At 40.5% G+C, this 25,984-nt stretch overlaps 1 protein-coding gene across 2 annotated transcripts in view; it reads left to right on the forward strand.

Annotated features, from left to right (window-relative positions):
• The window catches only part of LOC126095301 (ubinuclein-2), a 381,847-nt gene that overhangs the window by 216,720 nt on the left and 139,143 nt on the right, over positions 1–25,984 (forward strand). For both annotated transcript variants that reach the window (XM_049910091.1, XM_049910092.1), the window contains 2 exons: positions 8,612–8,770; positions 23,944–24,024. In XM_049910091.1, coding sequence (XP_049766048.1) covers positions 8,612–8,770; positions 23,944–24,024 — 240 coding nt within the window. The remainder of the gene's footprint in view (positions 1–8,611; positions 8,771–23,943; positions 24,025–25,984) is intronic.

A 25,984-nucleotide genomic window follows, 5' to 3' on the forward strand; every position in this document is an offset into this window, starting at 1 on the left:
TACCCTTCCCTTTCCTGTTGACCAGTTCTATATATCACATTATGGAAGAAAGGCTTTACCGTACTTTTCTTCTTGCGGTGATAGAGAATTTTTGCTCAAAGAAATTCAGGGTTTTTTCCATTGTCATATTTTACGGGTTATAGGACACACCTTAATTTCCAAGCAATTTTTTGTTTGTTGTTTTTGTTAATAGGTTGCAAATCCAGACCAAAATAAAAGCCCTTAGTTTATAAAACCAATTCCTGAAAATAGTCATCTGAGCTTTCTCCTCCACCTCCTCCTCCTCCTCCTCCTCTTCTTTGTCGTCATTGTTGTCCTCTTCGTATATAAGATGGTCATCACTGTCATTGAGAGCATTACTTATGCCATACTACTTAAAAGATTTAACAATAATGTCTTCCCTCACTCTAGACCATGGCTGTTCTGTCCAGTGACATACTTCTTTGATTGTACCTTGTTTTAAAGTTCCCTTTGACATGAATTCATGTTTGGTTACATCCATCAGACATCCATTCTTGTTTCATTTGTTTCAGTTGTGAAGTGTTTCGTGTTTGGTTACATCCATCATACGTGTTTCATGTTTGGTTTCATCCATCGTACATTTGTTCCATTCTTGTTTCAGTTGTGAAGTAAGCTCTCCCAGAATAATAGCAAGCTCTTTATTTCCCTGTCTCAATTTCTCTTTCACAGAATTTTTCAAATGCCTCCTAGACTGATCTAGCACAAGTAGAAACTTTTCTTCAAGAAAACTCTGTTAATATGTAATTTCATACCAGCCTTGTCTATACAATCCTTGTTTCATACATGAACACTACCCCCTGGCAGTATTTCAGAAGGTTTTGTCATTTTTTTGCACTTGGAAACAACCATTGAGTGAAGGACGACAGTGTAGTGCATTTTTTCATGTCCACTTATTTTTATAATTATAGTTTTAGCACATTTCATGGCAACAATTCTGTTACTCAGCCCATCAAATGTCAGAAGAATTCCTTTCATATTCACTATTTGGCTTAGTTCCATACTGGTTTTCTTTCGATATTGAGTAATAAAGTAATGGAAAGATAATATTTTCTCTTCGTACTCCTGGGGCATTTTCCGAGATATTTTGGTTTTGGTTCACATACTACGTCCATGATCGCTTCATAAAACTATAGCACCAACCAACTCTATCCTTAACGTCTGTTAAGTTCCAATGTAGCACTAGCTTACAAGTGTTTATTTGAATAATTTGTGTATTACGAGGTGCATTCAAGTTCTAAGGCCTCCGATTTTTTTTCTCCGGACTGGAAAGAGATAGAAACATGCGAATTGTTTTAAAATGAGGCCGCGTTCATTGTCAATACATCCCATAGATGGCAGCACTGTACGGCAGATGGAATTTTACCGTCAGTGGCGAGAATGAGAACTGTTTTAAATACTTAAAATGGCGACGTTTTCCTTACTTGAGCAGCGTGCAATCATTCGTTGTTTTTTTTTTTTAATTTTCGTGGTGTGAAACCAATTGAAATTCATCGGCAGTTGAAGGAGACGTGGTGATGGAGTTATGGATGCGTCGAAAGTGTGTTCGTGGGTGCGACAGTTTAATGAAGGCAGAACATCTTGTGACAACAAACCGAAACAACCTCGGGCTCGCACAAGCCACTCTGACGACATGATCGAGAAAGTGGAGAGAATTGTTTTGGGGGATCGCCGAATGACTGTTGAACAGATCGCCTCCAGAGTTGGCATTTCTGTGGGTTCTGTGCACACAATCCTGCATGACGACCTGAAAATGCGAAAAGTGTTATCCAGGTGGGTGCCACGAATGCTGACGGACGACCACATGGCTGCCCGTGTGGCATGTTGCAAAGCAATGTTTACACGCAACGACAGCATGAACAGAGCTTTCTTTTCGTCGGTTGTGACAATGGATGAGACGTGAATGCCATTTTTCAATTCAGAAACAAAGCGCCAGTCAGCTCAATGGAAGCACACAGATTCACCGCCACCAAAAAAATTTCGGGTAACCGCCAGTGCTGAAAAAATGATGGTGTCCATGTTCTGGGACAGCGAGGGCGTAATCCTTACCCATTGCATTCCAAAGGGCACTACGGTAACAGGTGCATCCTACGAAAATGTTTTGAAGAACAAATTCCTTCCTGCACTGCAACAAAAACGTCCGGGAAGGGCTGCGCGTGCTGTTTCACCAAGACAACGCACCCGCACATCGAGCTAACGTTACGCAACAGTTTCTTCGTGATAACAACTTTGAAGTGATTCCTCATGCTCCCTACTCACCTGACCTGGCTCCTAGTGACTTTTGGGTTTTTCCAACAATGAAAGACACTCTCCGTGGCCGCACATTCACCAGCCGTGCTGCTATTGCCTCAGCGATTTTCCAGTGGTCAAAACAGACTCCTAAAGAAGCCTTCGTCGCTACCATGGAATCATGGTGTCAGCGTTGTGAAAAATGTGTACGTCTGCAGGGCGATTACGTCGAGAAGTAACGCCAGTTTCATCGATTTCGGGTGAGTAGTTAATTAGAAAAAAAAATCGGTGGCCTTAGAACTTGAATGCACCTCGTAATTTGTGCCATTTTGATGGCGTCCTTGAATCCATTTCGGTATGTCATCTTTTAGTTTTGGCCATTTTACATTCTATCCTCTATTTCCACATTTAGTCTTCTTCATTTTTTTGGTTCATCTTTACTAGCGCGCCAATCGCGAATTCATTGTGGTCCGCTGAAAGAAAGGACCAACAACTTCGGATGACCTGATATGGCACCATACCGTCATCTTCGCATGCCCCTGTGCTTTGTCAACACAGTCATGTGGGGTTTTGGCTGTCCATCAATGGCAGTTATTCTTGTTTACAAATCGTCCAATTTGGAAAATTGCCTCATCAGTCTACAGAATGTTCTCAAGAATTTCAGGCCAATCATCATTCCAGCCGAAGAAAATTTCTCCAGGCTCCATTCTTACATCACAGTCATCAGGAAACGATTGCTGTGCATAATGTGTGTTAAACAGCATAAAAGTGAGATCTTTTTTTAATAATTGTAGCAACTGCATAACGTGAAAGACCACTTTCATTAGATTGCTAATGCAGTTATTTCGTAGAGCTCCTCATTAATATTTCTCCAACTCTGCCCACATTCTCTGCTGTCCCTGAAATTGATGGTATTCCTGATCGTTTTGCATTGACGACATTCTCTGTTGTTAGTAGTTTGGAATGGCAATATTTAACTGTTCTTGTACCCAGTGTTGCTTGGATCCCTTCTTCAGTCCTCCACAACCTTTCCACTCACCCCACAGATCCCCACACCTCATAACGGACTGTTATTCTGTCCTATTCTTCCACAGTCAACACAGGCAGCATTATTCAATGAAACAAAAGAAAAAATTATGCTAAACACAATCTCAAGGAGTGCTGTTTCTAACAAAAGTACTTCTAAGAAAATTGGTTCATAAATACAGCACCTGCAACAATTTAAAAATAGGGAGTGACTTATCAGACATCCTTTACATTGTGTGTAAGGAATGATTCTGCAGGCAAAAACCACAAGATCATGTTATACTTTGTATAGAAGAAAGAGATATAGGTGTACATGGTGTTGGAAATACACAGTGAGACTGTGGTTTGTCATTCTGCTCTGTTGCTGTTTGGATTGCTCTTTATCCTATGACCATAATATTAATGTGGAATTGAAGGGTTGAGGGGGGCCATACTAGAAGCCATATACGTTCTCAACAACCCAACATGTTTAATCCCTAAGAGGACATTCATACTGTTTGCTAGACCATGCATATCTTACAGCCATGTCACATACCATGAGGCAGGAAATGGGCTTGAACATAGCAAGGCAGATATCCACATGGAAAGTGCAAAGTGTAGTGACATCAGGAGCACCATAATTCATGTTGGGGTTTCTCACCACATCAGCAGCAAGAGAGAGAGGTGTGCACCAACAGTGGTCCACTCAACAACAGTGAACATAGACATGACACCAAGTCATCTTTTCAGGTGAGTCCAAGTTTGGCATACAATATCATGATGTTTCCAAGCATTGAGGCTTTGAGGAGAAAGAGTGCAGCCAGATTGGATTCATCATTGCCATACGAGCAAAGTATTTGGCATGGTGATATGGGGTACTACTGGAAACACAACACTATCAACTCTGGTTTGGATAGCTAGAACTTCTGGACAGCAGGCATTACATTTTTGATGTACTGAGGCCTGTGGATGTGCCCAGTCGTACTAGGGGTCTCCACGACATTACCTTTAAACAGTGTAATGCAAGACCACATGTTGCCCATGCTGTCCTTGACTCACCTCATCAAAGTTATCCTTTTGAAGTTTACTGATCATGAGGACTAGTGAGAGCCTGGGCAACAGCATGTATCAAATGCCAGCACAGTTTGACTGATACCTGCACAAACGTTCAAATCGTCACCTGAGCCAGGAAAGAGGCATGACCAATATGCTTGTAATGCACGCAAGACGTGTGCAGCAGCACCTTTAATGCAAAATGCAACACCTGGAACATGTCCTGAGTAACAGTAGGTACTCCACCTGTTATAATTAGTGTCATGAAAATTACCAACCGGCAAAGTGACGTGTCAGCAGAAGAAATGTTGTGTGCAGCTAGTCTACCAAATAAAGGGTGGAGCAAAAAGAATACATGGCTTTCTAACAAGTAGACTACTGGCCATTAAAATTGCTACACCAAGAAGAAATGCAGATGATAAACGGGTATTCATTCGACTAATACATTATACTACAACTGACATGTGATTACATTTTCACAAAATTTGGGTGCATAGATCCTGAGAAATCAGTACCCAGAACAACCACCTCTGGCCTAGTAACGGCCTTGATATGCCTGGGCATTGAGTCAAACAGAGCTTGGATGGCGTGTACAGGTACAGCTGTCCATGCAGCTTCAACACGATACCACAGCTCATCAAGAGTAGTGACTGGCGTATTGTGATGAGCCAGTTGCTCGGCCACCATTGACCAGACGTTTTCAGTTGGTGAGAGATCTGGAGAATGTGCTGGCCAGAGCAGCAGTCGAACATTTTCTGTATCCAGAGAGGCCCGTACAGGACCTGCAACATGCGGTCGTGCATTATCCTGCTGAAATGTAGGGTTTCGCAGGGATCAAATGAAGGGTAGAGCCACGGGTCATAACACATCTGAAATGTAATGTCCAATGTTCAAAGAGCCGTCAATGCAAACGAGCTGACAGAGACGTGTAACCAATGACACCCCATACCATCACGCCCAGTGATACGCCAGTATGGCGATGACGAATACACGCTTCCAATGTGCGTTCACCGTGATGTCACCAAACACGGATGCGGCCATCATGATGCTGTAAACAGAACCTGAATTCATCCGAAAAAATGACCTTTTGCCATATGTGCATCCAGGTTCGTGGTTCAGTACACCATCGCAGGCGCTCCCATCTGTGATGCAGCATCAAGGGTAACTGCAGCCATGGTCTCCGAGCTGATAGCCCATGCTGCTGCAAATGTTGTTGAACTGTTCGTGCAGATGGTTGTTGTCTTCCAAACGTCCCCGTCTGTTGACTCAGGGATTGAGACGTGACTGCACGATCCGTTACAGCCATGCAGATAAGATGCCTGTCATCGCGACTGCTAGTGATATGAGGCCATTGGGATCCAGCACGGCATTCCGTATTTCCTGAACCCACCGATTCAATATTGTGCTAACAGTCATTGGATCTCGACCAACACTAGCAGCAATGTCGCGATACGATAAACCGCAATCACGATAGGCTGCAATCCGACCTTTATCAAAGTCGGAAACGTGATGGTACGCATTTCTCCTCCTTACACGAGGCATCACAACAACTTTTCATCAGGCAACGCTGGTCAGCTGCTGTTTGTGTATGAGAAATCGGTAGGAAACTTTCCTCATGTCAGCACGTTGTAGGTGTCGCCACCGGCGTCAACCTTGTGTGAATGCTCTGAAAAGCTAATCATTTGTATATCACAGCATCTTCTTCCTGTCGGTTAAATTTCCTGTCTGTAGCACGTTATCTTCGGGGTGTAGCAATTTTAATGGCCAGTAGTGTATAATTGGCTTTGTTTTGATCACATACAAAATGTACTCACATCACTACAATTGGTAATGCATCTGATGTATGAATTTTTATATAGAACATCAGGCAGATAGCGGCCTTTTTCATGAATACACATTAAGTCTTTCTTTGAAAATTGTCATCACTTTTGTCAACATGTCATGTAAAACTGTCAACATGTCATGTAAAACAGCAGCAATTTCTTGATCTATTGGAACTTTCAGGTGATTGAGTGTATGAAGTTTGTTGCAGTACACTTTACTTTTTAGGTAACCCCATAAGAAGAAGTCGCAAAATGACAAGTTTGCCGATTGTGCTGGCCAGTGGACATCGCTGAAACAGAAGATCACGTGTTGGGGAAGCATTTCTCTGACAGCTGCAACGGAATCATTAGCCGTGTGGCTGTTGCTCCATCCTGTTGGAGCCATGTGTCTGCCATGTTCATCCCTATAGTGTCCAGTTGTGACCACACGAAATTGTGTAGTATTGCAACATAACATGCGGCATACACAGATAATGCCTCCTTAAAAAGAGAGAGAGGCCCAGTAATTACCACATTGAACACTTCACACTACAGTGTCACTTTTGCACTTTGCAGTGGTTTTTGATACACTTCTTGTGGGTTGCCTACTGCTCAATACAGACAGTTTTGTTTGTTCACGTAACCGTCTAAGTGAAAGTGCACTTCATCTCTCATCATCATAAGCAACAGCAGCAGTAGCTAGAACATCAAGCATTCTCTAACAAAACTGTCTCTGTTCATCGTAATCATGGCCGTGAATCTTCTGCGCGATCATAATTTTGTAAGGATGACAATGTAACTCATCATTCAGGATGCACTGCAGTGAGTGACGAGACAAACCCAGAGTTGTAGCATTGCTCTTTGTGGAGTGTCGAGGACTTTGAAGAACGTGGCTTGTACTCTATCGACATTTTCCTGCATTCACACCGTGCAAGGATGACCAGACAACGTCTGCTTTGTGACTGATGCAGTTGCGCGAAAAGAGGTAGTCCAATGCTGTATTGTGTTGCCATCAAGTATTGATATGAAGAAATGTCCAACAGCAAAAACGTGATGAGGTATGGTCCATTGCGCCATTGCTACTGAAACTGGATGCTCTTACCTACAACACAACAGGTCACCCACCCTTCCATTCTCTTCCCACCACTGATACTATGAGAGTCAAATCCACATTCTTTTTGTGGCCATATAGTGTGCAAACACAGCTTGAAGGTTACATGCAACTGACTGAGATCAGTGTGTGTCTCAGTTGGGGGAAAGACAAATGGAATCCTCATGCAATGTTAGGAGCATACAATATACTGTGTACAGGTGGAAAAGTCTGTGGTGGAATGAGAAATCAACTATGTCAGAGCATGAGTTATGCAAGACCAGTTACGTAACAAAATTCACCAACATGCACATTCTGGATATTGTGGCCGTTTGTTCAGGGAAGCCATTGGAATTCTTAAGACAAACAAAAGTTTTAAGGAAAAAGGAGACGTTCTCAAGACAAATAGGCTAGATTCCTGTGCTGCAACAAACAACCATTGCAAGTAACAGTGGAGGAGCTACAGCAAAAATGACCAGCAAAATGCCCCTTGTGAATGTTAGCATGGGCTGTACATATAACCTGTGGTTGCAAACTTGAATCCAGTCCACATCAGCAATGCAGGGTGAATTTGTGGGAATGCCGGCTATACAAAATCATTAAACAACCGTCAACCGAAGATCTCAATACAAAAGCCAAAAGGCAATTTGTCACACTTGTGAATGTGGCTGAGTTATACCTGAAGCCAGATGGTCAACAAAATAGTACCTGAGAAAATGTTATTCTTAAAATACACGTTGTAGTTTCATGTATGTTGGCAAGTCACTGACTAGGTCCTGTGAAGGACCATTGGAAAGTACTTCTGTCACCATAGCTGATAACCCTTGATGAAGAAAGCTGGTAGCCTAGTTGCCGCTGTAAAGAGCAGACATTTTTACCCATTTTATTGACTATGTAGATCTATTAAATGATGATTGTGGTTAGACATGGAGATAAATTATGCAGTTACTGTTCATACTACGACACAAACGATGTTGTTGATTCATTGGGTAGGAGTGCCCCTTTTTGTTCTTTTACCCTTTGTATTTGATTCAACACTGCCACATTCAACATTGCCACATGAGGATTTCATAATGCCATAAGCAGTTTTAACCATCCAGTGTTCGTCAGACAAAATGCACAGGCTATAAACAGTGATGTAACATTCCCATTGCAACAGGAACCTTTTATCATACCTTAGAAAATGTGCCTTCTGCCTGAAGATAACCATTGGCTGATCGGAACCTCACACAACACTGAAATTAGTACTCAGGGGCAGAATGATATCCTTCCTAAAATGCCCATTTTACCAGTTTGTCATGATCACCTGATATTATTTGTTGCCTTTTCTGAGCCTTTTTCTTCAGCTTGTGTTGCTATTATTTCATAAAGTTTATTATAACAGTTTTAAAGTAAGTAACTTTCTTTGTTAAAGCTTGGAGTACAAATGCCAGCAGCTTCCTTGCAATATTAGACATCAGGTTTATAGCCATTTGGCCACATCCTTGCCTTGTACCAAAGAGACCCTAATGAAAAGAGCAAAAAAACTGCGACTGCAAGCCGAAGAGGATAAAATGAAGTTGCCTTTGAGAAGGTACGGTGTACATGTTTAATGTTTTGTTTATTTCTTATGTAACAGAAAAATATTTATGTGGAAATTATGTATTATTAGATACTGGAATGCCTGATTTTGGCTACACTTCACTATTTACATCATATGTACTTTTTTAGATTGCCATATTATATGAATTATTCATTTACATTCATAATTGCTTTTATGAACACTCATAGACAGGAGATTCGTTGGAAGATAAGGAGTGACTCAATAAATACGTTGGTAGAGGAGATGATGATTTTGTAAACTATTCCTATGCTGTTTAACATACATACACTGAAGTGCCAAAGAAACTGGTGTAGGCATGCGCATTCAAATACAGATGTAACCTAACCTAACTATATATATATATACCTAAAAACAAAGATGATGTGACTTACCAAATGAAAGTGCTGGCAGGTCGACAGACACACAAACATACACACAAAATTCAAGCTTTCGCAACAAACTGTTGCCTCATCAGGAAAGAGGGAAGGAGAGGGAAAGACGAAAGGATGTGGGTTTTAAGGGAGAGGGTAAGGAGTCATTCCAGTCCCGGGAGCGGAAAGACTTACCTTATGGGGGAAAAAAGGACGGGTATACACTCGCACACACACACATATCCATCCACACATCTACAGACACAAGCAGACATATATGTCTGTCCCTCTTTCCTGATGAGGCAACAGTTTGTTGCGAAAGCTTGAATTTTGTGTGTATGTTTGTGTTTGTTTGTGTGTCTGTTGACCTGCCAGCACTTTCATTTGGTAAGTCACATCATCTTTGTTTTTAGGTATATTTTTCCTGCATGGAATGTTTCCTTCTATTATAACCATATATATATATATATATATATATATATATATATATATATATGTCTGCTTGTGTCTGTGTATATGAGGATGGATATGTGTGTGTGTGCGAGTATGTACCCGTCCTTTTTTCCCCCTAAGGTAAGTCTTTCCGCTCCCGGGACTGGAATGACTCCTTACCCTCTCCCTTAAAACCCACATCCTTTCGTCTTTCCCTCTCCTTCCCTCTTTCCTGATGAGGCAACAGTTTGTTGCGAAAGCTTGAATTTTGTGTGTATGTTTGTGTTCGTTTGTGTGTCTGTCGACCTGCCAGCACTTTCATTTGGTAAGTCACATCATCTTTGTTTTATATATATATATATATATATATATATATATATATATATATATATATATATATATAATAGAGGGAAACATTCCACGTGGGAAAAATATATTTAAAAAGAAAGATGATGAGACTTACCAAACAAAAGCGCTGGCAGGTCGATAGACACACAAACATACACACAAAATTCTAGCTTTCGCAACCAACGGTTGCCTCGTCAGGAAAGAGGGAAGGAGAAGGAAAGACAAAAGGATATGGGTTTTAAGGGAGAGGGTAAGGAGTCATTCCAATCCCGGGAGCGGAAAGACTTACCTTAGGGGGGAAAAAAGGACAGGTATACACTCGCGCACACACACACATATCCATCCACACATACACAGACACAAGCAGACATATATATATATATATATATATATATATATATATATATATATATATATATATATATATATATAGAAGAAAACATTCCACGAGGGAAAAATATACCTAAAAACAAAGATGATGTGACTACCAAATGAAAGTGCTGGCAGGTCGACAGACACACATACGAACACAAACATACACACAAAATTCAAGCTTTCGCAACAAACTGTTGCCTCATCAGGAAAGAGGGAAGGAGAGGGAAAGACGAAAGGATGTGGGTTCTAAGGGAGAGGGCAAGGAGCCACTCCAATCATGGGAGCAGAAAGACCCACCCTAGGGGGGATATATATATATATATATATATATATATATATATATATATATATATATATATATATATGGTTATAATAGAAGGAAACATTCCACGAAGGAAAAATATACCTAAAAACAAAGATGATGTGACTTACCAAATGAAAGTGCTGGCAGGTCGACAGACACACATACGAACAACACAAACATACACACAAAATTCAAGCTTTCGCAACAAACTGTTGCCTCATCAGGAAAGAGGGAAGGAGAGGGAAAGACGAAAGGATGTGGGTTTTAAGGGAGAGGGTAAGGAGTCATTCCAGTCCCGGGAGCGGAAAGACTTACCTTAGGGGGAAAAAAGGACGGGTATACACTCGCACACACACACACATATCCATCCACACATATACAGACATAAGCAGACATATTTACAGACCAAAATATGTCTGCTTGTGTCTGTATATGTGTGGATGGATATGTGTGTGTGTGCGAGTGTATACCCGTCCTTTTTTCCCCCTAAGGTAAGTCTTTCCGCTCCCGGGACTGGAATGACTCCTTACCCTCTCCCTTAAAACCCACATCCTTTCGTCTTTCCCTCTCCTTCCCTCTTTCCTGATGAGGCAACAGTTTGTTGCGAAAGCTTGAATTTTGTGTGTATGTTTGTGTTGTTCGTATGTGTGTCTGTCGACCTGCCAGCACTTTCATTTGGTAAGTCACATCATCTTTGTTTTTAGGTATATTTTTCCTTCGTGGAATGTTTCCTTCTATTATAACCATATCATTAATTTGAACCCAACAATTACGTTTGTTATTGTTGCCTTTGCATTTCGAAATCTTTCCTGTCGTCTTATTTCTCTTTTTTCTCTTTATTTTCTCTTTCTGTTTTTACCAGTAGTTTCACTTTGTATTCACCTTCCCCTTTTACCGTAATCTACTATACAATTTTATCCCGCCTATATATGCTCAACAATACGTAACCCACTTCCCAACCATAACCAAAAAAATTTTATTTTCCGCTTTCAACACTACCGCTGCTATAAAATCCACCGTTTCTAGTTCAATAACAGCTGCTTTCACGCTTTTAACAACCATTTCGGCTAGTTCTAATAACTTTAGCTTTATTTCCACTTCCGTTTTTCGCACATCACTGATCATTTTAGCCGCTCCCCACAGGTTTTAACGTCATTATTTGTACAATTGTTAGCCCCATTTTCGTAATCTTTCACCACAACACCACTCCTTTAATACGTTTTTTCGAAATTTTCTCGAAATTTTCCCGAATTTCTCCGTCCTTTAACGGGTCTGTAAATATGTCTGCTTGTGTCTGTATATGTGTGGATGGATATGTGTGTGTGTGCGAGTGTATACCCGTCCTTTTTTCCCCCTAAGGTAAGTCTTTCCGCTCCCGGGACTGGAATGACTCCTTACCCTCTCCCTTAAAACCCACATCCTTTCGTCTTTCCCTCTCCTTCCCTCTTTCCTGATGAGGCAACAGTTTGTTGCGAAAGCTTGAATTTTGTGTGTATGTTTGTGTTGTTCGTATGTGTGTCTGTCGACCTGCCAGCACTTTCATTTGGTAAGTCACATCATCTTTGTTTTTAGGTATATATATATATATATATATATATATATATATATATATATATATATATATATATATATATATATATATATATATATATATATATATAAAAACTGGCCGAATATGGCACTGCGGTTGGCAATGTCTTTATAGACAACAAGTGTCTGGCACAGTTGTTAGATCAGTTACTGCTGTTACAATGGCAGGTTACCAAGATTTAAGCAAGTTTGAACTTGGTGTTACAGTCAGCGAAGAGATATGCATCTCCAAGGTAGCGATGAAGTGGGGATTTTCCCATATGACCGTTTCACGAGCATACAGTGAATATCAGGAACCCGGTAAAACATTAAAATCTCCGACATACTGCAGCCAGAGAAAGATCGTGCAAGAACGGGATCAACGCCTGAAGAGAATCTTTGAGCGTGGCAGAAGTGCAACCCTTCTGAAAATTGCTGCAGATTTCAGTGCTTGACCATCAACAAGCCTCAGTGTGTGAACCATTCAACGAAACAACATTGAGTCTCATTTCAAATTGTGTCGAGCAGATGGACATGTCTGGGTATGGAGACTACCTCATGAATCCATTGACCCAGCATGTCAGCAAGGGATTGTTCAAGCTGGTGGAGCTTCTGAAGTGGTGTGGTGCATGTGCGGTTGGAATTATATTGGACCTCTGATATGTCTAGATACAACTCTGAGTGGGACACGTACGTAAGCATCCTGTCTAATCACCTACATGCATTCATGTCCAGTGTGTATTCCGACGGACTTAGGAAATTCTAGCATGACAATTCAACACCCCACACGTCCAGAATTGCTACAGAGTGGCTCCAGGAACACTCTTCTGAGTTTCAACACATCCACAGGCCACCAAACTCCCCTGACATGAAAATTTTTGAGCGTATCTGGGATGCCTTGCAATGTGCTGTTCAGAAGAGCTCTCCGCCCTCTCATACTCTTACAGATTTATGGACAGCCCTGCAGGACTCGTGGTGACATTTCCCTCCAGCACTACTTTAGACATCAGTCGAGTCCATGCCATGTCATGTTGCAACACTTCTGCATGCTCATGGGGGCCTTACACAATATTAGGCAGGTGTAGAAATTTCTTTGGCTCTCCAGTGTATAGCAAAGAGGACTCTGAAGTTAAAGTACTGTGAAATAAAGAAATAATTCGTACTGCATTTGTTTATCCAGTAGACCTTTTCACCTTGTATCATATAATCAACACAATGTATAGTCCAGAGATATGTAAAGAATTTAATACAAAATTCCCTCTCTCCCCTCACTGCAGTTACAAATAGTTTCATCTCTTCCATCTGCCTTCTGTGGATTTGAGGATATTGATCATCGATAATTTTGTCCGCACGTATTGTGAGAGGGTACTTAATTTGTTATGGGGAAACTATGAGGTTCATTCAAATGAAACCTGATCAGTGTGTCTACCTTTGCCTTACACTTAAGGTGGCACCATGTAACTGTGGGTATGGTGGCACCATCTATCGATAGACTGGCGCGTGCGCACCGTTCAGTGTTGCCACCCTGAAGAGAGGGTGGTTACACAGATATGTCCACTACTCAACATGCAGGCGAGTAAGCAGGAATAACGAGGAGCAATTCAATTTTTGGCAATGGAGAGAGTAAGACAGATAAAGGCTGAATATGGTGAGTACAGTCAGAGCCATTAAAGTGTTTTGGAATGGCGCAAACGATTCCTTGAGGGGCACGTCACTGGAAGACAGTGCTAGTCCTGAACAGGCTCATTGTGTCATCACACCAGAAATGGTTGTGGAAGTAAATGCTTTAGTCTTGGACAACCACAGAATCAAATGTTCATAACGGGTAGCAAGGACAAAGAATCCAGTGAAATTTTTTTAAGTGCTTTATCTGAAAACTACCTAGAGCAGTTAAACAGAGAACCGACTCGTGGCGATAACATGTTAGACCTTCTGGTGACAAACAGACCCGAACTATTTGAAACAGTTAACGCAGAACAGGGAATCAGCGATCATAAAGCGGTTACAGCATGAATGATTTCAGCCATAAATAGAAATATTAAAAAAGGTAGGAAGATTTTTCTGTTTAGCAAAAGTGACAAAAAGCAGATTTCAGAGTACCTGACAGTCAACACACAAGTTTTGCCTCAAGTACAGATAGTGTTGAGGATCAGTGGACAAAGTTCAAAACCATCGTACAATATGCATTAGATGAGTATGTGCCAAGCAAGATCATAAGAGATGGAAAAGAGCCACCGTGGTACAACAACCAAGTTAGAAAACTGCTGCGGAAGCAAAGGAAACTTCACAGCAAACATAAACATAGCCAAAGCCTTGCAGACAAACAAAAATTACACGAAGCGAAATGTAGTGTCAGGAGGGCTATGCGAGAGGCGTTCAATGAATTCAAAAGTAAAGTTATATGTACTGACTTGGCAGAAAATCCTAAGAAATTTTGGTCTTATGTCAAAGCAGTAGGTGGATCAAAACAAAATGTCCAGACACTCTGTGACCAAAATAGTACTGAAACAGAGGATGACAGACTAAAGGCCGAAATACTAAATGTCTTCTTCCAAAGCTGTTTCACAGAGGAAGACTGCACTGTAGTTCCTTCTATAGATTGTCGCACAGATGACAAAATGGTAGATATCGAAATAGACGACAGAGGGATAGATAAACAATTAAAATCGCTCAAAAGAGGAAAGGCCGCTGGACCTGATGGGATACCAGTTCGATTTTACACAGAGTACACGAAGGAACTTGCCCCCCTTCTTGCAGCGGTGTGCCGTAGGTCTCTAGAAGAGCGTAGCGTTCCAAAGGATTGGAAAATGGCACAGGTCATCCCCGTTTTCAAGAAGGAACGTCGAACAGATGTGCAGAAATAGAGACCTATATCTCTAACGTCGATCAGTTGTAGAATTTTGGAACACGTATTATGTTAGAGTCTAATGACTTTTCTGGAGACTAGAAATCTACTCTGTAGGAATCAGCACGGGTTTCAAAAAAGATGGTCGTGTGAAACCCAGCTCGCGCTATTCGTCCACGAGACTCAGAGGGCAATAGACACGGGTTCCCAGGTAGATGCCGAGTTTCTTGACTTCCGCAAGGCGTTCGATATAGTTCCCCACAGTCGTTTAATGAACAAAGTAAGAGCATATGGACCATCAGACCAATTGTGTGATTGGATTGAGGAGTTCCTAGATAACAGGACGCAGCATGTCATTCTCAACGGAGAGAAGTCTTCCGAAGTAAGAGTGATTTCAGGTGTGCCGCAGGGGAGTGTCATAGGACCGTTGCTATTCACAATATACATAAATGACCTTGTGGATGACATCGGAAGTTCACTGAGGCTTTTTGCAGATGATGCTGTGGTGTATCGAGAGGTTGTAACAATGGAAAATTGTTCTGATATACAGGAGGATCTGCAGCGAATTGACACATGGTGCAGGGAATGGCAATTGAATCTCAATGTAGACAAGTGTAATGTGCTGCGAATACATAGAAAGATAGATCCCTTATCATTTAGCTACAAAATAGCAAGTCAACAACTGGAAGCAGTTAATTCCATAAATTATCTGGGAGTACACATTAGGAGTGATTTAAAATGGAATGATCATATAAAGTTGATCATCAGTAAAGCAGATGCCAGACTGAGATTCATTGGAAGAATCCTAAGGAAATGCAATCCGAAAACAAAGGAAGTAGGTTACAGTACGCTTGTTCGCCCACTGCTTGAATACTGCTCAGCAGTGTGGGATCCGTACCAGATAGGGTTGATAGAAGAGATAGAGAAGATCCAATGTAGAGCAGCGCACTTCGTTACAGGATCATTTAGTAATCGCGAAAGCGTTATGGAGATGATAGATAAACTCCAGTGGAAGACTCTGCAGGAGAGACGCTCAGTAGCTCGGTACGGGCTTTTGTTAAAGTTTCGAGAACATACCTTCACCGAAGAGTCAAGCAGTATGTTGCTCCCTCCTACGTATATCTCGCGAAGAGACCATGAGGATAAAATCAGAGAGATTAGAGCCCACACAGAAGCATACCGACAATCCTTCTTTCCACGAACAATACGAGTCTGGAATAGAAGGGAGAACCGATAGAGGTACTCAGGGTACCCTCCGCCACACACCGTCAGGTGGCTTGCGGAGTATGGATGTAGATGTAGATGTAGAATCACTGTGGGCGATCCACCAGTTAGTGGGTATTAGTGTGGGCACCACCCACACCATAATCCATCAACTCTTGAACTTACGAAAAATCTGTGCGCAGTGGGTTCACCCACCAACTGACCGCCGAACAGCACAGTACTCGAATGACGCTGTCTTCGAGTCATGTGCAATGTTATCATGAGGAGGAAGACAGCTTTCTGTTGCGTATTGTCACAGGTAACGAAACATGGTGTCACCATTTTGAACCAGAAACCAAGCAGTGGAAACATGCAACTACAAAGGCCGTGCACACCAGTTCTGGTAAGGTCCCGATGTCCTCCTTTTTTGACCACAAGGGCCCACTGCTTGTCGAGTTCCTGGAACAGGGAACCACCATCAATGCCTAGTGTTATCAAGCCACTTTACAGAACTTTAGATGAGCTGTCAAGTTGTCCAATTGCATTATCCTCCTGCATGATAATGCCTGCCTACACACGGCCAGTGCGGTGAAGACAACATTGCAGCAATTTCGATGGGTAACACTGAAACGTCCACCGTACAGTCCCGACCTTTCATTGTGTGACTTTCATGTGTTTGGACCTCTAAAACAAGCTATTCGCGGACATCGATTCGCAACAGATGACGAAGTGTGTGACTGGGTCAGGCCTGGATCCACTAGCAGTCTACTAGCTTCAAGGATAGAATCGACTGGCTAGTGTCGCAATGGGACAAATATGCGAACAGTTTTAGTGACTTATTTTTGAGTATGTGCACTGTGTATAACTACATTTTTGAGTTAATAAAATTGTTACTGTTACTTTACACTAGTGTCCGGGTTTCATTTGAATGCCCCTTATACTCTCAAATTTTGGGTCAGATTTTCACGAAATGGTTACTTTTTCTGTCATTCACATTGAGACAAGTGGATCCCCTTCTATTTTGGTATTGCCTATAATCTTTTTAAAAATGAATGTTTCCATTTGCAAGGTTTATTTAGGTTAGGTGATTAGCTCAGATAATAAGTTCAGGGGAGCTTGAAGTATTAGTTGAAGATCTTAGAAATGCCCCCCACGGATGAGATCATTTAAATTGTATTGTTCAGTAACAGTCGCAACAAAATCTCAATGTTTGAAGTACTCCTAAAAGCAGTGAAGCTGACATTCTTGGTGCAGAAAGCTGGTTGCAAGAAGAAATTGACACCAGTGAATTTTTTGGGGTATGTCTTAAGTGCATATTGAAAGGATAGGATGATGGGAAATGGAGGTGATGCACTCGTTGCAGTTGACAAGAAACTCAAATCCTTCTAGAACTAAACTGAAGCTGGCATGCAATATAGTTTGATTATGACTCAGTATCAAGGTATATCATTGGATCTTTATATCAACAACCAGACTCAGCCCCAGATGTAACTGAAAAATTTAGAGGAAACATAAGCTCACTAATACATGTATTCCTCTATCAACAGTCACCATTGGATGCAACTGTATTAATCGAATAATCAATTGGGATAATTACAGTTTTGTATTGGGGGGGGGGATTGACATCCCATTAAATAATAGGAAATGCATTCACTAAAAATAACTTAGAACAGATTGTGTGGGAGCTCACTCATGATGGTAATATATTACAGCTAATGGCAATAAATAGACCCCTCTTATTTGATTCACAAATTCAGTAAAATAAACAAACAGTTAGTGTCACTTCTCAAGGAGGAAATTAAAATATCTAGCACTGGTTCAAGTTTAGAAAAATAATTGACCGATGCATATTTAGTAGAACAGTTAAAGAAGGGAGGAACCCTATACATCTACATCTACACTTGGCGAACTGGTGTGAAGTGCATGTCTGGGGAAACTTTCCACTGTACCAGTTATTAAGGCTTCTTCCCATTCCATTCACATATAGAGTGCGAGAAGTGTGACTGTTTAAACGCCTCTGTGCATGCTATAATTAGCCTGATCTTCTATGGGAGCAATGTGTAGGGGTGGTTGTATATTCGTAGCCGGTTCCTGAAATTTGTAAGTAGACTTTGTTGGGATAGTTTATGGCCAGATAGTTTCATTTCTTCAGTGTCTCTGTAACAGTCTGCCGCAGGTCAAAGTAATCTGTGATAATTCATGCTGCCCTTCACTGTATACATTCAGTATCCCATGTTAGTCTTATTTGTTGCAGCTAGTCTTATTTGTTGAGGCCCTACACACTTCAGCAGTGTTCTAGGATGGGTCACATGAGCGATGTTCAAGCAGTCTCATTCTAGCAATAAACTGAAATTCAGCCGCCTGCTTTACCTACACTCAACCTATAGGACTGTACCATTTCATATCTGTAAAAAGTATTACTTTACAGAGTACTACATTTTTTTCATTGTGGAGTGCATGACTACATTTTTGTCAGCCTATGCAGAACTTCGAAATCTTACTGAGCTTTTTAGATGATATTTCATTACAGACAACTGTGTCATCTGTGAATTAATATTGCCCGAAAGGTCACTGATATGAAATATGAACAGCAAGGACCTCAACACACTTCCCTGGAACACATCTGCCATTGACTCCCAATCCAAGATAACTTGTTGCACCTCTCTACCAAGAAATCATCAGTCCAGTCACTTCGCTTGATACCTCATACGATCATATTTTTCATTGTAAGCATTGATCAATGTTTTCGGAATCCATGCTGGTTGATGTGGAGGACGTCATTCTGTTCTTGATACCTCATTATCTTTGAACTCGGGATGTTTCAAGAGCCCATAACAAGTGGATGTCAAGGATCTTGGACAGTAGTTTTGTAGAACACTTCTGTTTCCATTCTTGTTAACGGATGTGACATGGACTTTCTTCCAATTACTGAGCACAGTTTTCTATTATAGTTAAAAGAGGGGCTAACTTGTCCACAAATTTCGCTATAGAATCTTATAGGGATTCCACTGGGCCTTGCAGCTTTTTTCAGTGTTAATAATTCCAGCTCTTTCTCAGTGCGACTGACACATCTGTTTCACTCACGTTGTCAGTGAAACAAGAATTAAATTGGGCATCAGCTCTGGGTTCTCTGTTGTAAAGGAATATTTGAAAACAGAGTTTAACATTTCTCCTTTCTCAGTTTCAATTTATGTCTCATACATGACTGAACACTAACTTGACATATTTATCAAGTGCATGGTGAATCATTCTTCAGAACCTCCATTGTGTTTAGCAGAGGGTGTCAGCTCTACTGCCTGCTGAGTGACAGTCAAGTGTCCACATGCACTGGTGGGCAAATGTCTGATGTGCAAGCATTCGGACCTTAGTGTTTATGGCCAGTGACCATACTACACCAACTGAATGCACATGGGTAAGGGTGGAAAAGTGGCTAGTGAATGTGCAGAGTGAGTGCAGTAGTACCACCTGGTGGGTAGCCTATACTGGCTGCTCATATGTGAGGACAAGCTGAGGGGCACTCAGCTGGCCTCACCCTATGTACTAGTGGTGGGACAGGCAGGTACACAGTCATGGTAAATTATGTTTGAAGAAAAAAGTGACTTCTACATAACAAGTATGAAACAAAGCATAGTGATATGGAGAGATGTTGCGTGACACACACATTGTTGTGACAGGAACAGTGTGGAAAGCTTTCAACAGCTGCCCTTGCATAAACTGTATGAAAGACATCGCACAAAATCCAGAGAAATACAGGTCACTTGTAAAGCCTGCCAATGGCACAAAAGATAGTGTACCAACACTTATATATCACGCAGGAACTGAAATTGATGATAGCAAATCAAAAGCAGAAATGCTAAACTATACTTTCAACTGCTCTTTTACAAGGGCAAATTCAGCAGTATTGCCTCAGTTCAGTTCTCACACCACTGTCAAGGTGAGTGATACAGATATTACATCAGCAGCATTGAGAAATAGCTAAAATTGCCAAGCCCCAGGACCTGATAAAATCCTTACCAGAATCTATTCAGAATTGGCAGCTGAGTTATTCCCTTTTTTAACTGCAATATACCATAGATTCTGCAAGGAGGGGGATGATGAACCTGTGCTCAACAGTTGGAAGAAAGCACAGGTCACACCCATCTACAAGGAGATAGTTTTGTCAATCCCTTCTGCTATCATCCAGCATCACACATGCATCTATTGTACAGTCATAACAATTTCTGACATCAAACGTAATTAAGTATCTTATACAGAATGACCGCTTCCCCCCCAGTCAACATGGATTCCAAGATCATCGGTCATGTGAAACCTGCTTTCCTTGAAAATCAGGGATTAAGGCAAAAAGGAAGTTGCAGTATCTTATTACTTCTGAAAACCATATGATGGTGCCACACTGATGCTTATTATCAGAGGCACAATCATATAGGTGTCATGTGAAATTTGTGACTAGAGTAAGGATACTTTGGAAAGAAAGACACAGTATGTTATCTTGAATGGAGAGTCAGTGACAGATATAAAAATAACTTCAGGTGTGTCTCAGGAAAGTGTGTTTGGACCCATGCTATTCATTTTGTATATTTATAATCTGGCAGTCGATATTATTAGTAAACTGAGACTTTTGCCAGATAATACAGTTATTTATAATGTACTCGACAAGCCATCTAAAGGAGTGTTTCAGTGTGTACTTTGTGTACCAGCCACCAACCAGTCTCCTTTCCTTGTTTCAGTTTGAAATGGTTTGTGGGAAGAACAATTGCTGTTAAGTCTCTTTGAGAGCCTGTATCTCTCTAAATTTTACCCTTGTGACCTTTTCACAAGATACAAATAGGAGCAAGGAATGTATTTGTTGAATTTTCTAGGGGCAAACACTCTTGGAACTCTTAACTGTAAAACACTCTGTGATGGCAGAATGTCTCTCTTGCAGTATCTGCCACAGGAGTTGGCTGAGTATCTCCATAACAGATTTGCATTTACAAAATGAAGCTGTAATAAAATGTGCTGATCTTCTCTATTTCCTTTATCTATCCTGTCTGTTACAGATGCCAGACTGACAAGCAATATCAGAGTATTGGTCAGCGGAGAGTTTGTAAACTGGCTTCTTTTTGGGTGGATAACATTCCTTATGAGTCTTCCAATGCGTCTGCCTTACCTACAGTTAGTTTCATCTGGTCTTTCCACTTCAGATCACTCTCTGCACATACTCGTAGATATTTTATGGAGGTGACGGCTTCCAGTGATTGTTCTACTATCATGTAATTATACAGTAATGGTTCTTTCAGACTATTTATGCAACATACATTACCTTTTACCAAAGAAAAATCAACAAAAAGTGACAGTGTACATCAAGGTATAACGCGACTGACATTACAGAAAATGAAGGGTAATAAAAATAGTCCTTAAAATCTACACAACACAATTTGCAGCATTAACGAAAATACCTGTGCACATACAGCACAACAAATGAAAATATGTAAATGTACTGGTTAGCATCAAAACTAACTATTTTGACATAACAGAGTTATAACAGAACATGCCAAACATTACAAAAAACCAAAAACAGGCAGTATACAAAATCAAGAGCACAAATGAATAAAGTTTGTCTATTTTTAATCCTTTTTCTTTATTTTTATGTATTTATTTATTATTTCTTAATTTTTTTATATAGAAACCTACTTAATTGATATAGGTTAGATTTCTTAGTAAAATCTATCGTCATTCAAAGTGGAACCCAGGTATAACCTATGAGGTATACAGTGGCGTGCATATCTATCACTTAAGTATTAATACTACTGGTGATATTTCAGAATTATTTATCACAACATTACATTTGCTTGCATTGAGAGTCAGTTGCCATTACACTTCTGACATCATTAGCGTGGGGCGATTAGTACTATTATGAACACTGAATAAATTTTCAACTGGCAAGACTGCTAAAATCATTTATTCATATAGATGACTTGTTTTGGCAATTCTCTGTTGCCTTCTTCGGATCTATGTTTACATCATTACACAATCTTCTCCTTCAGTACAGTAGGTGGCACTGCCCTATGTTTGTGCATGTTAGTATTTTGAGCTATGTTTAGAAGTTGCCATGTCATAGCTGTTATTTTAAAGAAGACATGTTCAGTTATAGCGAATTTCTTTATGGAAAAATTCAAGGAAGAGGCATTGGAAACTGCGAACACGAAACCGAGTATTTATTTCCAGTACGTGGATGATAAGTTTGTTTTTATGGTGGCATGGCAAGGAGGAACTGGGTCATTTTCACAAACATCTCAGTGGGATCAATCTGAATGTGCAGTTTACTATGGAGGAGGAGGCAGGCAGATGATAAAATTTTTCTTGATGTGGTAGTTTTCAAGAAAGAAGGTGGTGGTTTGGGGCACACGACTGTTACCTACACCAGGATGCGAACCGCCACCCACAACAAAAGCGAGCAATCATAAAAATATTGCCATATAGAGCGAGGAAAATCTGTGAACCGCAGCTGCTTGACACAGAATTAAAATGTGTCGCCAATGCATTGCTCAAGAATGGTGAAACTGCTAAGACCACCACATAGAATTAATAGCAATGCTCAAGCACCAGTCAAATGGAAAGTTTTCCTGCCTTTCATTAAAGACATTACTGACCACATAGGAAAAATCTTGAAAAAACATAACATCGTGGTAATCTGCAAACCCACCCGGAAGATGCAAGATCACCTAAAATTGGCCAAGGATGCTTCCCAACTGCTGGAGAAAACAGGAATGTATAGCATTCTATGCAGTTGTGTGGATGTGTATGTGGGTACAAAAAAAGAACAGCCAAAAAACGATTAGAAGAGGACAAGGGCAATTGCAGAAGAGGGGAGACTGAGGGATCAGCTATTTTGGAACATGATTTGCAGCCATGAGACCACCCCAGGAATTTCACTAGGAATGAGGAGGGCGTAAAAGTGAATGACATGTGGATTCCAGTGCTGGAGAAGATGTGTACCAGTCTTCCACCATGTGGTGATAGCAACAGTGGGCAGCGGCAGTCGACAATGGCCTATTGGGCACGTGTATTCAAAATGTGACAAACCCGCCACTGTGTGGAAGCACATGGAAGCGAAATTTTGCTGTATTCAATATCAAGCAAGCCTGGAATGTTTTATTAACTGAAACTTTGTTGTGTTGGTAGGTTACAGGGATAATGCAATGGTCTACGAAGGAGATTGCTTACTGACCCATCTTAGAAAATTGCTCAAACATGTATGGTACATACCAAATATAGGTATCGGTTATTATGTGCATAGTGCAGGTTTTTTCTGATCCACCAGATAGTGATTCAGAAATGCTGAAAAATCTGAACTTGCAGACACTTAAAGATTGGTGCCAACTATGCCAAGAGTGTCTCTAACATAGTTGCGAGAACCAGTATTAAGTGAGGAAAATGCTACATCTACCTACTTACTGCTTCCATAGGGCTTTCGAAGACAAGACAAGCCAAATTACTGTACACACAGAGGCATTTAAGGGCTCATTCTTCAAATACTTCTTAAGCAAACAGAACAGGGGAAGTCTTAATATTGGTACAATTGAAAAGAATACATCTTGCTGAAAAAAATCTAAATGTCATACATATTTATGAAGAAATGAATGATTTGTATATATGGGTGGTAGATGCACTTGTAGCGTACAGAATTTAACTGTGTTGCAGCATCACTAAAATATTCATGTAATTTCTGTTTCAGGCTTAAGAATGCAATAGACAAAATAATGCCGATCGCTCTTGAAGCATTTACAAAGGAATGTCAGAAATTAGGAGCAGAAAGGTAATTTCATGCATGCAAATTTTTTAATATTAAAAATAGCAGAATTGGAGGGACAAGTGGGAAATGTGCTAGCTGTCATTTTAGTAAGAATTAGACTGGCCAAATTATCTGTTGCATTTTCGAAAGCACCGCATACTGATAACAAGGGATTGGCTGTATAAATTGCATTGTATTATTGTACTTGTGTTCTTGTCATTGAAGTTAACCAAACGTGTAACATGCAGTATCACAAAATACGTTCGTGGGGCTTAGCACTCTTCTCCTCTGATGCCTTCAATTTGATTCTGTAAAAAGATTGTAAGGGCACATATGACCTCAATAACTTTCACATGGTATTTGCTTAACTTAATGGAACTGGGTAGGATACATGAGCTTGCACTTGCAGTTCTGAACATTAATCATTATACCTCTTAAAGATCTCTGTGCAGTTCAATGAATATTTTACTGCATATAGTATATATTTTAAGTGGCATCAGTGTAAATTTTCATGGCTCTTGTTTGTCAAATTTAAAATGAAGAAAATAATTAGTTAATAAATATTAATTTTTTAGTATAAAAATATAGTCCGTTTCAGGTACCAGTTTCTGAAAATGCATAAATGCTGTTTTCATGTGACCTGTTTGGTATATTCTTGATAAATCTGGGAAAAATTATGTATTTAGCACATAATAATTTCGTATTTTTGTCTTTTTTTTTGTCGCTATTCATCATACAATATCTAAAGTACCAACTTTAAAAATATAAAAGTTGGGTCAAATATAATGTGGGCTGTGTAAAATACTTGTGTCAAGTCTTAGTCTTGCATCTCGTATCATTTTTGACAAAATGGTTCCTAAATAAGCTGTTGCCTCCTTTGATGAAGCATCTGCAGTTCGATCTGTATAGAAGACTCAATAGTTTTTTAGTTCAAAACACAATTTTGGCATGCATTCCAACATACTCTGTTGGAACTTTTGTTCAAGTTCTAGTTTTGATTGTGAAGAAATTTCTTCAGCAACTTTTCATTACTCAATTCCTGCCGCGCGGGATTAGCCAAGCGGTCTAAGGCGCTGCAGTCATGGACTGTGCAGCTGGTCCCGGCAGAGGTTAGAGTCCTCCCTTTTGTGTGTGTGTGTGTGTGTGTGTGTGTGTGTGTGTGTGTGTGTGTGTGTGTGTGTGTGTGTTCCTCCTCAGAATGATTTAGGTTAAGTAGTGTGTAAGCTTAGGGACTGATGACCTTAGCCTTAGCAGTTAAATCCCGTAAGATTTCACATACATTTGAACATTTTTTACTCAGTTCCTTAAACAGGTTTTATTGTCGGGATGATAACATAAGGAAGTGAATGGTAATGATTGTACCCTTCACCAGCAACAGCAGCCCACTGAAAACCACACCAAGATTAGATTTCTTTCAGGCATATCATATGTTAAGGCTTTGCATGTGTTTAAGATTTATGTAACAAGGAAGACCATACTGTAACTCTCGTAGCTTCTAGATCATTTACATTACTTCTCAGGGCATTACCAAATATTTTTGCAAAAGATCTGTTTCTCTGTTTGTAAGTTACCCATCCCCACGAAGTCACTTATTGTCACTCAATTTTTGCCCATTAAGTTGTGACTTCATCTACATCTACATCTACATCCATACTCCGCAAGCCACCTGACGGTGTGTGGTGGAGGGTACCTTGAGTACCTCTATCGGTTCTCCCTACTATTCCAGTCTTGTATTGCTCGTGGAAAGGAGGATTGTCGGTATGCCTCTGTGTGGGCTCTAATCTCTCTGATTTTATCCTCATGGTCTCTTTACGAGATATACGTAGGAGGGAGCAATATACTGTTTGACTCCTTGGTGAAGGTATGTTCTCGAAACTTCAACAAAAGCCCGTACCGAGCCACTGGGCGTCTCTCCTGCAGAATCTTCTACTGGAGTTTATCTGTCATCTCTGTAATGCTTTCATGATTACTAAATGATCCTGTA

Source organism: Schistocerca cancellata, chromosome 8 (assembly GCF_023864275.1).
Source record: "Schistocerca cancellata isolate TAMUIC-IGC-003103 chromosome 8, iqSchCanc2.1, whole genome shotgun sequence".
Taxonomy (NCBI): domain Eukaryota; kingdom Metazoa; phylum Arthropoda; class Insecta; order Orthoptera; family Acrididae; genus Schistocerca; species Schistocerca cancellata.